This window comes from Aulostomus chinensis, chromosome 12 (genome assembly GCF_037954235.1).
Source record: "Aulostomus chinensis isolate RoL2024-O1b breed Wild chromosome 12, RoL_Achi_v1.0, whole genome shotgun sequence".
Lineage (NCBI taxonomy): Eukaryota > Metazoa > Chordata > Actinopteri > Syngnathiformes > Aulostomidae > Aulostomus > Aulostomus chinensis.
In genome coordinates, this window is record NC_141331.1 from 884,663 (window position 1) to 899,743 (window position 15,081).

The 15,081-nt window shown below is 49.5% G+C and overlaps 1 protein-coding gene across 1 annotated transcript in view; it reads right to left on the reverse strand.

The window, feature by feature from the left end:
* The window catches only part of LOC147251647 (contactin-associated protein-like 5), a 55,198-nt gene that overhangs the window by 36,110 nt on the left and 4,007 nt on the right, over positions 1–15,081 (reverse strand). The window contains exon 2 of the mRNA XM_086219487.1: positions 1,506–1,616. Within this exon, the coding sequence (XP_086075613.1) occupies positions 1,506–1,616 (111 nt within the window). The remainder of the gene's footprint in view (positions 1–1,505; positions 1,617–15,081) is intronic.

Below are 15,081 nucleotides of genomic sequence, written 5' to 3' on the forward strand. Positions count from 1 at the left end.
TTAGGAGGTGGCCTGGTGGAGCAGTGGTCATCACTGTGGCCCCACAACAAGAAGGTTGTGGGTGGAGCCCCGGCTGGAAAATGGATGGATGGATGGCTGAATGGATGGATGATGGATGGAGGGATGGATGGGTGGGTGGATGGAAGGATGATGGATGGATGGATGGATGGATGGATGGATGGATGATGGATGGAGGGATGGATGGGTGGGTGGTTGGAAGGATGATGGATGGATGGATGGATGGATGGATGATGGATGGATGATGGATGGATGGATGGATGGATAGATGATGGATGGATGGATGGATGATGGATGGAAGGATGATGGATGGATGATGGATGGAAGGAGGATGGATGGATGGATGATGGATGGATGATGGATGGGTGGGTGGATGGAAGGATGATGGATGGATGGATGGATGATGGATGGATGGATGGATGGAGGGATGATGGATGGAAGGATGATGGATGAATGGATGATGGATGATGGATGGATGGATGGAGGGATGATGGATGGAAGGATGATGGATGGATGGATGATGGATGGATGGATGGAGGGATGATGGATGGATGGGTGGATGGAAGGATGATGGATGGATGGATGATGGATGGAGGGATGGATGGATGGATGATGGATGGGTGGGTGGTTGGAAGGATGATGGATGGATGGATGGATGATGGATGGATGGATGATGGATGGATGATGGATGGATGGATGGATGGATGGATAGATGATGGATGGATGGATGATGGATGGAAGGATGATGGATGGATGATGGATGGAAGGAGGATGGATGGATGGATGATGGATGGATGATGGATGGGTGGGTGGATGGAAGGATGATGGATGGATGGATGGATGATGGATGGATGGATGGATGGAGGGATGATGGATGGAAGGATGATGGATGAATGGATGATGGATGATGGATGGATGGATGGAGGGATGATGGATGGAAGGATGATGGATGGATGGATGATGGATGGATGGATGGAGGGATGATGGATGGATGGATGGGTGGATGGAAGGATGATGGATGGATGGATGATGGATGGATGGATGGAGGGATGATGGATGGATGGGTGGATGGAAGGATGATGGATGGAGGGATGGGTGGGTGGATGATGGATGGAGGGATGATGGATGGAGGGATGGATGGGTGGGTGCTGATTAAGTTGTTGTTCATTCCTGATCTTCCATATTTCATTTATTCTAAGCTGTATGGCCTCACTTGGCCCTGTGTCTCTCCTGGTCTCGGCTGTGGCACCGATCTCGCCGGTCCTCCACCACTTTAGCCTCCAGCTGCTGCCAGCTTTGTTAACCTGCTCAGATTCTGCTGGTTTGGACGTTGTCTCTTGATTTATGTGTTTGTATTGAGTCCTTTTCAGTTCTAATTTTGTGTCCAGATACACAGAGCCATTCATGCTGAGGTGTCCTGTCTGGTTTGATGTGTGTAGTTGAATCCAAACCAAAACCATCTCTCAGGAGTTGGTCCAACTACTCACCATCTCGTCTGCTGAGCTTTGCGTAGTGAGAGGCGTAGCTGAGGGACGCCTGCGAGGAGCTCTGGAAGGACGACTGAGGCAGCATGGACACCAGAGGACTGTTGCAGTTATCTGAGGAAGACAAAGACAGACAGTCAGATGCTTTCCTGACAAGCTTTTCCTGCAAGTCCAAAATCAGAAGAAAGAAAAAAATTTGTTCCTCAGGATTTTGAGTCAGTCCTGGGGAGGGCAGCAACAGAGTGAGTGTGTGTGTGTGTGTGTGTGTGTGTGTGTGTGTGTGTTTTATCCAGCAGTGTGAGATTAGAGATTAGGAGTCCTGTGATGCAGCCTTCACTGCCACTAGAAGAGCAGCTGAACTCGACTGTGCCAGACTGGAACCTGGCAGTACCATGTTCCACTGTCTGCCCCTGTCCCTCCCTGCTTCGCACCTGTGTCTAATCACTCCCCGTCACTCCTGCTTATATCCCCCTTTGTGTCTTGTCTCGTCGCCAGCTCGTTGATGTTCACAGCTCACGTTCCTGCATTCGTTCATCGTCAGTTTTATTGTGTTTGAACCTTGCTTGTTTTTTCACCTGGGCTTTTGGCCTCACAACTTGCATACCTTCGCCTGGTTTGACTGCTTTATCATGTACTGAACCCTGCCTGGGATAAACCTTGTTTTGCGTCCTTACCAGTCAGAGTTGTGCATTTGAGTCCTGCCTTTCTGTGTCAAAGTTCATGACAGCCTCAGTCCTCCACTTCTCTTCCCTCATCACGTCACAGCTCAGCTGCTCTGTATGGTTGTACAGAAGTGCCTGCTGCTGCTTTACTTCTATCAAGAGCTGTTGGAACTACAAGTCCCATTGTGCTTTAGGGAGAAAAAAAAGGTGGAGTCATGTTGCCATCGCATCAGAGCTGGATATCAGTCCAGCTTTTCCAGTCCAGTGTGACGATGTCGTGGCTTTGCCATGTTCGTTCTATATCATCAGTCAGGGAGCAAACTGATGGTTTCCAAGCTTTTGGGAGCCGAGTTTTGGATGAAGGTTCAAGTGCTCCTTCAATAGGGGTTGACTCTGTGTTTGTCTTTCATGTCGACATCTTCAGAACTGAATAATCTGATTGTCACTGGCAAGGAAAGTGTTCACGACAAACATCCTGTCAGGTCACAGTGTGAGCAAGTATCTTCCAACACGTTTGGTTCAATCCTTCTTTCTTGAATCAGTGGTTTCAGTCTCTTATAGCGAGCATGCTCGTCACATTGCTAACTCAGTGTTCACTTTACTCATGCCGGCAAAAAGATTCCTGCAACCTTTTCAGCAAATTTCATTTGAACAAGTAAAACGAAACATTGTCAGGTGCACCAGAGATGCCTCATCACAGTCCTTGTGTTTCAATGTATGAGTACTACCTTTATTTAAATAACAGTGAAATTAAACCTGCTGAGGAACCCTGGCAGAACCTCAAGGTCCCCCGGGGGTCCCTGTGCCCCACTTTGAGAACCCCTGCTCTAATTGGCTCGAGCCTCATTCCAAACAGCAGATTGCCTCCATCCATTAAACGTCTGTGTGCCACAACTAGACCTTGACGTCCAGGAAGACTGAAAACAAACCAATAAAATTTTTATGGCGTAAAACAGGTTCTGGAATGACACGAGTGGCCATAACTGTCAGGCGCCGCCGCCACCGCCGGAGAAACACTTCTGCCAGTGTAAAATGTGCATCTTATAAAGCCTGGCGTTGTTGTTGTTGTTTACAGCCGCCGTGTTGAGCTGTCCATCACCCAGACTTTATGGTTGAAGGCTGATTTGCCGCCGCCTCCTGAGCCTGCAGGATAATTGAAAATCCTCCACCACCGAGGACGTGCTTGTGTTACGGCCTGCTCGCTATGCAGAGCTGGGGGGCTTAAATCTCCAGACATGCATGTGCCTCCCCCCACGACTCAAACCCTCAACAACATAAGGAGGCTGAAGCAAGACTCTGGAGGGCTGGGGGTGTTTCTCAGGGTCCGAGCCACCACAGGAGACAGTAGATCCCTCCTCCCCCCGGCGGCCTGCCTCCTCCATCACCAGAGGGTGGACGACAGCCAGCGCATTCAGATTCCAGCGGCGAGTCTCACTGAGACAGGAATGACAAGCTGTAATTTACTGAGTATAATGAAGAGCTGAAGTGACGGAACAACACAGACACCTCCGTCACAGAGGTTCCTCAGTCCAGAGCATCTTCACCCCACTTCAGCAGGAAACAGACATGCCACCAATCCGCCTGCACACTGACAGTCGCTCCCGTCACTCCTGGAACGAGTCGCCCCCGTCACTCCTGGAACGAATCGCCCCCGTCACTCCTGGAACGAGTCGCTCCCGTCACTCCTGGAACGAGTCGCCCCCGTCACTCCTGGAACGAATCGCCCCCGTCACTCCTGGAACGAGTCGCTCCCGTCACTCCTGGAACGAATCGCCCCCGTCACTCCTGGAACGAGTCGCCCCCGTCACTCCTGGAACGAGTCGCCCCCGTCACTCCTGGAACGAATCGCCCCCGTCACTCCTGGAACGAGTCGCTCCCGTCACTCCTGGAACGAATCGCCCCCGTCACTCCTGGAACGAGTCGCCCCCGTCACTCCTGGAACGAGTCGCCCCCGTCACTCCTGGAACGAGTCGCCCCCGTCACTCCTGGAACGAGTCGCCCCCGTCACGCCTGGAACGAGTCGCCCCCGTCACGCCTGGAACGAGTCGCCCCCGTCACGCCTGGAACGAGTCGCCCCCGTCACTCCTGGAACGAGTGGCCTGTGTCGGCTTCATGGCCAGAAACAATGTCTTTTTGTCGACATGGATAATTCCCTGAGAGGTGTGAACCATTATTTCTTCAGGTTTAGAGGCTTTATATTGCCGTCAGACGGTTCATGTTCCTTTAGAATGATCTGAACCTGATAGACAGGTAGAGACTTCATTGATGGGGGGGGGGGGCAGCTCCCTTTGGGAACTGACAAACATTCCAACACCAGAACATTTCAGCGACTGATCCGAGGACACAAGCATTCTCAGTGTCAAATATCCAACAGTACATGAACAAATGTAACAGTGAGTGATACAGCACACGCGTGTTCAGGGCCTGACTCAACACCACATGGTCGCATCCCACGGCCGGTGTGTGAGACGCCAGGAACTTCGACAGCTACTTGTGTTTGCGGACCTGCCAATGTAGCCAGGTGTTCTAATTAATGGAGAATAACGAGGAGGACTTGTCCCGCAGCGCTAGACCATCACTGACTGTTAACAGACCGTGTCCACCACCTGTTGCTGCAGTTCTAGGCTCGGACACACAATACGTTCTTCCGCTCGCCGCCATCAACACACAAACCAGCACAGCAGACCTCAGTCACATGACAACCTTCAGGTCACAAGTGTGGGACACACATCAACGGTTGTTAGCGTGCCCCTGTAAAAGACCCGTTCCTGATGTACTGATTCATCACGACTGTCTTGTACTCCACAAGACATACTGAAGTACTTCCTAGTGAAGAGTTGGTGTGTTGTCATGGAGACACATTCATGTCAACAATGACAAAGCAATGTGGACTTCAAAGGGTTACATCCCAATGCACATTTGTATCACGTGAGCTTTCACAGCCATAAACACAAGTGTGATGTTGCGCAGAGATCATGACTGTAGCGGCCGGCGCATTCCAGCCTCCCTTTCTGTGAATTAGAAAGCTTTGAAGCTGCTATGGCGGTGTGGTAGGTGAAGCAGCGTGTCAGTCACATGGCTATGGTGTGGTGGACATCAAAGGCTACAATGTCAGTGTTTGGTAGCTGCAGGGCTCCAGACCTCCGGCTGCTATCGATGAAGACTCATTCAATCCCTTGCAGGGATTAATAGACTCCAGCCGTCCGCTGAGTGCGGCTGGGTATCAGTTGACAATTAGTTCCAAACGCCGGCTGAATTCGAGGAAGCTGGCGTCGATACGAGTGATTGAGAAACAGCCTCCTTTACTGTAGCACTTCAGCGGCATGGAAACAGAGCAGAGGAACGTGTCCTGGCAGGAGGAGGAGGAGGAGGAGGATGCTCCTGACAGACGGACAGGAGGGATAAATGTACGGAGGAACGTCCAGAAGGTTGCACTCGCCCAGCAGCCCTCTGACCTTCCTGCTGAGAATCTCCAACCTCACACAGACGTCACGATAATGCTAGCGGACGCAAGGATGAACCAGCACACGGACGGTTCCTCTTTCAACCAAGGAGGAGTTCCTCGTAACCATGTGATCATTATCACTATTATGACAACTGTGATGACATCGTTGCGTCAACTCCAATGAGGAGCACGTTTCTCGCAACACAGTAACAACTCCAAATCACAAGTCCAAAACGTGTGCCAGACCACATCAGACTTAAGAATAACCGCCAAACTGAACCAGCGTGATTTTCAGAGCAAGAACCAGGACCAGTCAGGCCTTAAACCTGAACAGGCCTGGAGACCCATCAGCACAGGTCTGACCGCTCCCCTGACGAATTATCATGAGCCATCAAAGAACCTGTGAGGTATTTGGCACTTTTTTAAAATATTGCAGAAGTGATTGTCATGTGGTTCGTGCCATCTTATCTGCTTTAGGGCCAAAGTCTGTGACTCTTTGATCCAGTACAGGTTGAACCAGCACAGCTCAGAGGAACACGCCACCCTGAGCTCTGGATGTGTTGTCCTGAAACCAGGATTGGTCCTGCGTGTCCTGGGTCCAGCCTGAAACAAGTCAACAACCACCAATGAGCATCTTAGCAGGGCTGTGCAGGGGTCTGGGTCCTGGTCTCTGGGTCGGCTGAGTGTGGAAATGAGTACACCTCCGCACAAGCACAGTCACACGCACACACTCACTCACACACACGCACATGCATACACACACTCACGCACACACACATACACACGCACACACACTCACACACAGTCACACTCACACACACACACACACTCACACATACACACACTCATACACACGCACACACACGCACTCACACACACTCACTCACACACACACACACACACTCACTCACTCACTCACACACACGCACACACTCACACACACTCACACTCACTCACACACACGCACACACACACACTCACACACACTCACACACACACTCACACACACACATGCACACACACACTCACACACATGCACACACACACTCACACACATGCACACACACACACACACACTCACACACACACACCCACACACACACACACTCACACACACACACACACATGCACACACACACACACTCACACACACACACACTCACACACAGGCACACACACACACTCACACACACTCACACACACACACTCACACACACACTCACACACACACTCACACACTCACACACACACTCACACACACACACTCACACACGCTCACACACTCACACACACACACACACACACACACTCACACACACACTCACACACACACACTCACACACTCACACACACACACACACACACACACACTCACACACGCTCACACACTCACACACACACACTCACACACACACACACACACACTCACACACGCTCACACACACACACACACACACTCACACACACTCACACACTCACACACTCACACACACACACACACACACACACACTCACACACACACACTCACACACACACACACTCACACACACACACACACTCACACACACACACACACACACACACACTCACACACACACACACACACACACTCACACACACACACACACACACAGGCACACACTCACACACAGGCACACTGGTGGCTCACCCTGGTGCCACCATCCTGAATGTGACTGCAAGCAGCTGACATAGTTGATGGCGCTCATTCAAGGAAGAGTGACATCATCAACCCTGGGAACAGCGTCACGCCGCCACCAGACGGAGGGTTTTGATGATGCTTGGACCTCCTGCCAGGAACTGCAAACTGCAGCTGCTTCACGCCTCCATAGGTGGGAGGCTGCAGATGGAACAAGCCTCCGCCGGCGCCACATTCATCAAAATAGATTTTCTGCGCTCCTGGGAGAACCAGCAGAAATTACTGCTGCAAATAGCCTGATATCATGTATCAGCCGCGTTTGCTCTTCTCTCATTAAATTCCTCATTACAGGTCGCCACGGTGACCCGGCGTCCTCCGCCATCATCCACTACGGCTGGCTTTATTGACCATGAACACATACATTCATCAACTCACATGGCGGGAAACCTTCAGACAACATTGGCTGCTTCAGTTCTCAAACTGCTGAAGCTCACGTCACAAGCTGGTGCTCCAAACATGCTGGACTCGGTTCTTCCACAGGATGGGAACCTTCCTGTGACACGTGCAGCGCCACCAGAACATCTCCACAACCCTAACCCTTTGCAGCATTTCCTCGGGATCAGAAGAGTTCTCCGTCCTATTTTAATTACTGTGACAAATACTGAAGGCATCTGAAAACGTTCTGTCACGCTCCTAAAATGTTCCCATAATTCGACTTTTTCCTCAATGTTCTTCCTTCATCATGAAACACTGTGGGAAGGGTTATTAAAGGGACACTCATTCATTTGTTCCCTCAACAACATGCAGATTTCTGCTTCAAAGAACAAGCAAACCTGAAACGATGACTTGATTATCAGTCGTTGTTGACTGTCAAGTGATCAACTGATCATTTAACCTGACAGCCTCGTCCATCAACGTCCCTCCTGACTGATCAATCGAGTGTTGATCGTGTTGCCTTCATGTGTCCCATCACGCGACTGACCAGCACGTCTGTGCTCGCTGAAGAAAGTCAACAGGAAACACGAGCCTGGCAACACTCCGACAGCTGACGTCAGTTATTGATCACTAAGCTCCTCCAGATCACGACGCAGCGCAGCACTGGCGAGGATCCTGATCCCAGCTCAGCCTGCACGTGACTCAGATAAATGTGCTCCAAGCTCCGAGTTACGTCCAGTCATGCAACAGAAACAGAACCAGTTCGTCTGAAGCCTCCAACACTGCTGGATTCTGGCTTGATGTTCACACGGAGTCACATGATGTCTCTGACCTAACCCATCCAGTGGAACCATTGCTGACATGCAGTATTTGAGCCATAATATTAGCATTGATGCTAACAAGATGGAGGATGCTGCTCTGATGTTACTAAAACAATGTTCTAGTTTCTCAGCAATGACACTGCAAAGCTTCAACAACTTCCCATCAGTAACACAGAAATTAACATATTGCAGGTGTTTAAAGCCCACAAGAAATGACATCATCAGCCATGTAATGAGTCGCCAAAGCACAGCAATAATTTTGATTATACCAGAATAACAACGGCAGCCCGGTGGAGCAGTGGTCCTCCCTGTGGCCCCCAGCAAGAAGGTTGTGGGTGGAGCAGTGGTCCTCCCTGTGGCCCCCAGCAAGAAGGTTGTGGGTGGAGCCCCGGCTGCAGCACGGGGTCTTTCTGGGTGAGTCTCCATGTTCTCCCTGTTCCTGCTGGGTTCTCTCTGGTACTCCAGCTTCCTCCACAGTCCAAAGACATCAAGAGGGACCAGGTTAATCCAGACTCTAAATTGACCGTAGGCGTGGCTGGGAGAGCCAATGGTTGTCTGTCTCTATGTTGGCCCTGCCATGGACTGGTGACCTGTCCAGGGGGAAGGCTGCTGGGATAGGCTCCACCCCCACCACCCTCAACAGGAGAAGAGGGAGCAGATGGAGGGATGGATGATCGAGGGATGGAGGATAACAACCAGAAACTGTTCAAGGGGCCAAACAGCATTAAACAAAATGGCCCTGTCAACTGAATACAAAGCCAACAAGAATGCCTCAGTCAACGCCAGCGTCAACGCCAGCGGCGGTTAAGTGAATTCTGTGTGCGTGTATCTATGAATCTTAAATCTGTCGTTATTTACTGTTCATGAATATTCATTACTAGTCATCAGGTGGGTTCTCTCTTCCTTTGTTTCTCCAAGTACTGAATCATACCTGGGACATCTGTTCTCACCTGAGCTGCTGGCTGACTTAACACATCAGCAGGATGGCTGACACACACACACACACACACACACACACACACACACACACACACACACACACACACTCACAAACACACACATAATTTAAGGTTTCTTCTGTGGTCATGACGATGGAAGTGAGAAAAGCATCCAGGTACAGCTAAAACCACACCTTCTGTGGGAAAGACCTGCCACGCACGTCCCCTCTCATCAGACGTCAGTGGTGACGGACGCGTAGGACAAACACCAGAACAACAACAGCAGTTTGTTCTGTCACATCAGTGATGTCACGAATGAGTGACAGTCCTGAGAGGGGAATGAGCGTTTTCAGGTGTGTCTCTGGCGTTCCGGCTGTGGGTTCTAATAAAGGGACAGACGGTGGTGTGAAAAGTTTTGGTCCTCAAAAAAACTGCTGGAGGTTCCCAAACAAATGAAGTCAATGGTGACCAACTTTCAAACGTAGAGAAAATATTTTATAAAACCATAAAATTCCTCGGTGCTGCTGAATCATCCAAGTAAGGATGTGAAGGTGTTCAGCACTCTTGTCTCACTCTCCTCCACGCACTGGTGGCCCTGCCCAAGACGCAGCTGGTGCCTGCTGGGGTGGCAAGAGTGATATGTGACAGGGGCAATGACATCATGGAATACCGTGGTTTTGACCTGCATGGATACCACCGGGTCAATGACTCTCATGTGACCTAACGACCCTACAGAAGGGCAAGGTGCAGCATGCTCCCACCTGAGACTGGGACTCTGGAAGCCTCTTGAAGAGAGGAGAACCTGAACCAGTCCAGGTGAGTATGACTCAGAACCGAGCAGGATCCCATCTTGCACATGTGCTGAGAGTGAGAGGTAATCAGTGTTTGAGAGTGCAGACGTGTTCCACCATCCTGTCATGACATCATCAAACGCTCTTAGTGTATGCGCGTTTGTGTGTGGAAGTGTATGTTTCCTCAGTTGTGTTCCAATCATAAATGAACTCTACTCATTAATCAGAGACGATGAAGGAATCTTGGTTTGTTGGAACGTCAATCGTATCGTTTATTTTCCCCCATTGGTCTGGTTTGGTCCCATCAGTTGTTAAATCTCTGTCCTCACCAGTAGGTGGTAGTGTGCTGTAGAATTCTCAACGGGCCTGAAAATCAGAACCCGACCTGACCCAGCCTGCAGGTGTTAAAGCCCAACGCTACCCAGCCTGACACATCAACGTGAATTATCAGCCCCAAACCAGCCCGCAGCCCGCAGACTGACCCCCCATGGTTTTTCTCACACACAGCATCTATTCCATCAGAATCTGGAACACTGCATACACTTTCCACACCCTGGTTTCCCTGCTCCTCCGGTAGCGAGTCCAGCCATGGTGACTTCAACTGCAGCAAAATGGCTTTCACCAACTCCATCTTCCCCGCCAAGGCCAGGCTAAAGGAGCTCACACAGCAGTGTCAGGTCTGGCCCCGCCCCTCTCCATGATGCAGGTTGCAGGCAGCAGCCAGGCACTGCACTAATACACCACCACACCAACACACTGATACACCAACACACCAACACACTGATACACCAACACACCAACACACTGATACACCAACACACTGACACACTAATACACCACCACACCAACACACTGATACACCAACACACCAACACACTGATACACTAACACACTGACACACTGATACACTGATACACCAACACACCAACACACTGATACACCACCACACCAACACACTGATACACCAACACACTGATACACCACCACACCAACACACTGATACACCACCACACCAACACACTGATACACCAACACACCAACACACTGATACACCAACACACCAACACACTGATACACCAACACACTGACACACTGATACACTGATACACCAACACACCAACACACTGATACACCACCACACCAACACACTGATACACCAACACACTGATACACCACCACACCAACACACTGATACACCACCACACCAACACACTGATACACCAACACACCAACACACTGATACACCACCACACCAACACACTGATACACCAACACACCAACACACTGATACACCAACACACTGACACACTGACACACTGATACACCAACACACCAACACACTGACACACTGATACACCACCACACCAACACACTGATACACCACCACACCACCACACTGATACACAACTCACCAACACACTGACACACTGATACACCAACACACCAACACACTGACACACTGATACACCAACACACTGACACACTGACACACCACCACACTGACACACTGATACACCAACACACCACCACACCAACACACTAACACACTGACACACCACCACACCAACACACCACCACACCAACACACTGATACACTGACACACCAACACACTGACACACCACCACACCAACACACTGATACACTGATACACCAACACACTGACACACCACCACACTGACACACTGATACACCAACACACCACCACACCAACACACTAACACACTGACACACCACCACACCAACACACCACCACACCAACACACTGATACACTGACACACCAACACACTGATACACCAACACACTGACACACTGATACACCACCACACCAACACACTGACACACTGATACACCAACACACTGACACACTGACACACCACCACACTGACACACTGATACACCAACACACCACCACACCAACACACTAACACACTGACACACCACCACACCAACACACCACCACACCAACACACTGATACACTGACACACCAACACACTGACACACCACCACACTAATACACTGATACACTGACACACCACCACACTAATACACCACCACACCAACACACTGATACACCACCACACGAATACACCACCACACCAACACACTAATACACCAACACACTAATACACCAACACACTAATACACCACCACACTAACACACAAACACACTGTCACACCACCACACCAACACACTGACACACCAACACACTGACACACTCACACAATAATACACTAACACACTGATACACCACCACACTAATACACCAACACACTGACACACCACCACACTGACACACCACCACACTAATACACTACCACACTGATACACCAACACACTAACACATTGATACACCAACACACTGATACACAAACACACTACCACACTTATACACTGATACACCAACACACTCACACAATAATACACTAACACACTGATACACCATCACACTAACACATTGATACACCAACACACTGATACACAAACACACTACCACACTAATACACTACCACACTGACACACCACCACACTATCACACTAATACACTACCACACTGATACACCATCACACTGATACACAAACACACTACCACACTTATACACTGATACACCAACACACTCACACAATAATACACTAACACACTGATACACCATCACACTAACACACTGATACACCAACACACTAATACACCAACACACTGATACACTACCACACTAATACACCAACACACTGATACACTACCACACTGATACACCAACACACTGATACACTACCACACTGATACACCACCACACCAATATACCAACACACTGACACACCACCACACTACCACATACATACACCAACACACGAAAAAACAAACACAAACACAAACACACTACCACACTAATACACTTACACACTGATACACCACCACACTAATATACCAACACACTGATACACCAACACACTAACACACTGACACACCACCACACTACCACATACGTACACTAACACACGAAAACACAAACACACTACCACACTAATACACGAACACTGATACACTTACACATATATACACCGACACACTCACACTTTAATGTACCAACACACTATTACACTAACACACATACATCAACACACTAAAACTCTAACACATTAACACAACAAACAGAGAAATGTTAGTTGTACGTTTACTCTGCCGATGGCCCACCTCAGTCTGTGAGTTAGTAGTCTTACTACGACTGCAGAATAACTCAGTCTGCTTGTATGAAATAAAGTTGACTTATTGAAAAAAATCTTTCCCATGATGCATCTGCACTGATGGTTTCACACATGCAGTCACTTCCTACATCACTGCTGTGTCCATGCTCATGTTGTGATGTCATGACCCTTAAAACGGCACTCAAGTCAGTCATTTGTCAGTAGAGAAATGGGAGGTAAGAAGCTCTCATTCGCCTTCTGACCCTGAAATTTCTACTTTAAAAAGAGCAACAAAGATGTCTGCCGCGTCTTTGTTGAGGCGGAGAAACCGCAGCAAGACGCCGTCCTCTGAGAGGATGTGGCTGCTATTATCAGTGTCACCTGACACGAGGCTGCGGGGGCAGCCATGATGGATGCCCGCTCGCCTCCTTCTGTTTCTCGGTGGTAAATATGAGGGCGGCTGCTTGTCCTCCAGGAGCATCTCACCATTTCATCACAGTGCGGCGTGTCAATTCTGATCACCCGATGCATTTGAGGAGCACCGGAGCGTCATAAATGAGTAATGCAGCTGTCAGTTTAGCTGCTACAACGGCTCACGGGCTGCCATCAGCAGCCCCAATTCCCAACACAGGCCTGGTGTCATGGCCGCCCCCGAGACACACCAGCGAGCTGTGATGTCACGCCATCAACTCAGCAACGCTGGATTTATCTCATATTCTTTGTTTTTGGTTTTCCAACCACATGCAGAATCAGAGCTTACCTGTCCAGTAGTCTTGGGTGGTATGATGTAGACAGTAGGTATAAAAACATCCGTGCGGTATCATTTTCAATCCCGCCAATTCCACAGACGCTCCATAACTATTCAACGGATGTACTGCAGTACGTAGCAGGCACCACTAGAGGGCAGGCAAGTGCCACACAATCCACTGGTGCGATAGCTTCTGATGAAGAGGTAGTTGCCCCTCAGTGTCCGTGTTTCTATCGTTAGCGTAGCATTCATGGTACCATACCCAGTCCTTTTTTGTGCGATTCATCTATCCTGCGTCTGCATGTGGCGTTTGATTTTGAACACTGACCAGATCCACTACGCATTTGTGTAGGGGCTTCCTGTCTGTCTGGTTGGGTCCCTTGTGGTTCTGTGGGGTCCCGTGGGGTCCCGTCTGGTCCATGTAAACTGAGGTGCCGGGTAGCCCGTCAAAGATCCACTCGCACTGCACTAATACGTCATATACCGTTTACCCGGTACAATGTTAGGATCGAGTGAAGAAAGTGATACCGCCCTTCAGCCGAATGTCCTGACGGATGCAAACGTCCTACGTGACTCTTTCAAGGACCGTCGGAAAGTTGACCGCGTGATGCTAGAAGGTGATCTGAGGTGGTTATTTTGGGGGGTTGAAGCCTGTGACTTGCTCCAGTATTTCTCTACGACAGTAGATTCTCGCAGCATTTCTCAGCTTCAGTACACAGCAGCACAGATAAGAGGCCGACGATAAAGAAGATAGAAGAAGATCAACTGAAGCCAGCAGCTTTAAAGTTGCTGCGTGTTTCTGTGAATCATCGAGAAGACAACAAACTCTCTGACCTTTTCATCTCACTGTTTGGCCAGAAAGAGAATAAAAAGAAGTGACTTTTATAAGCAAAGTTA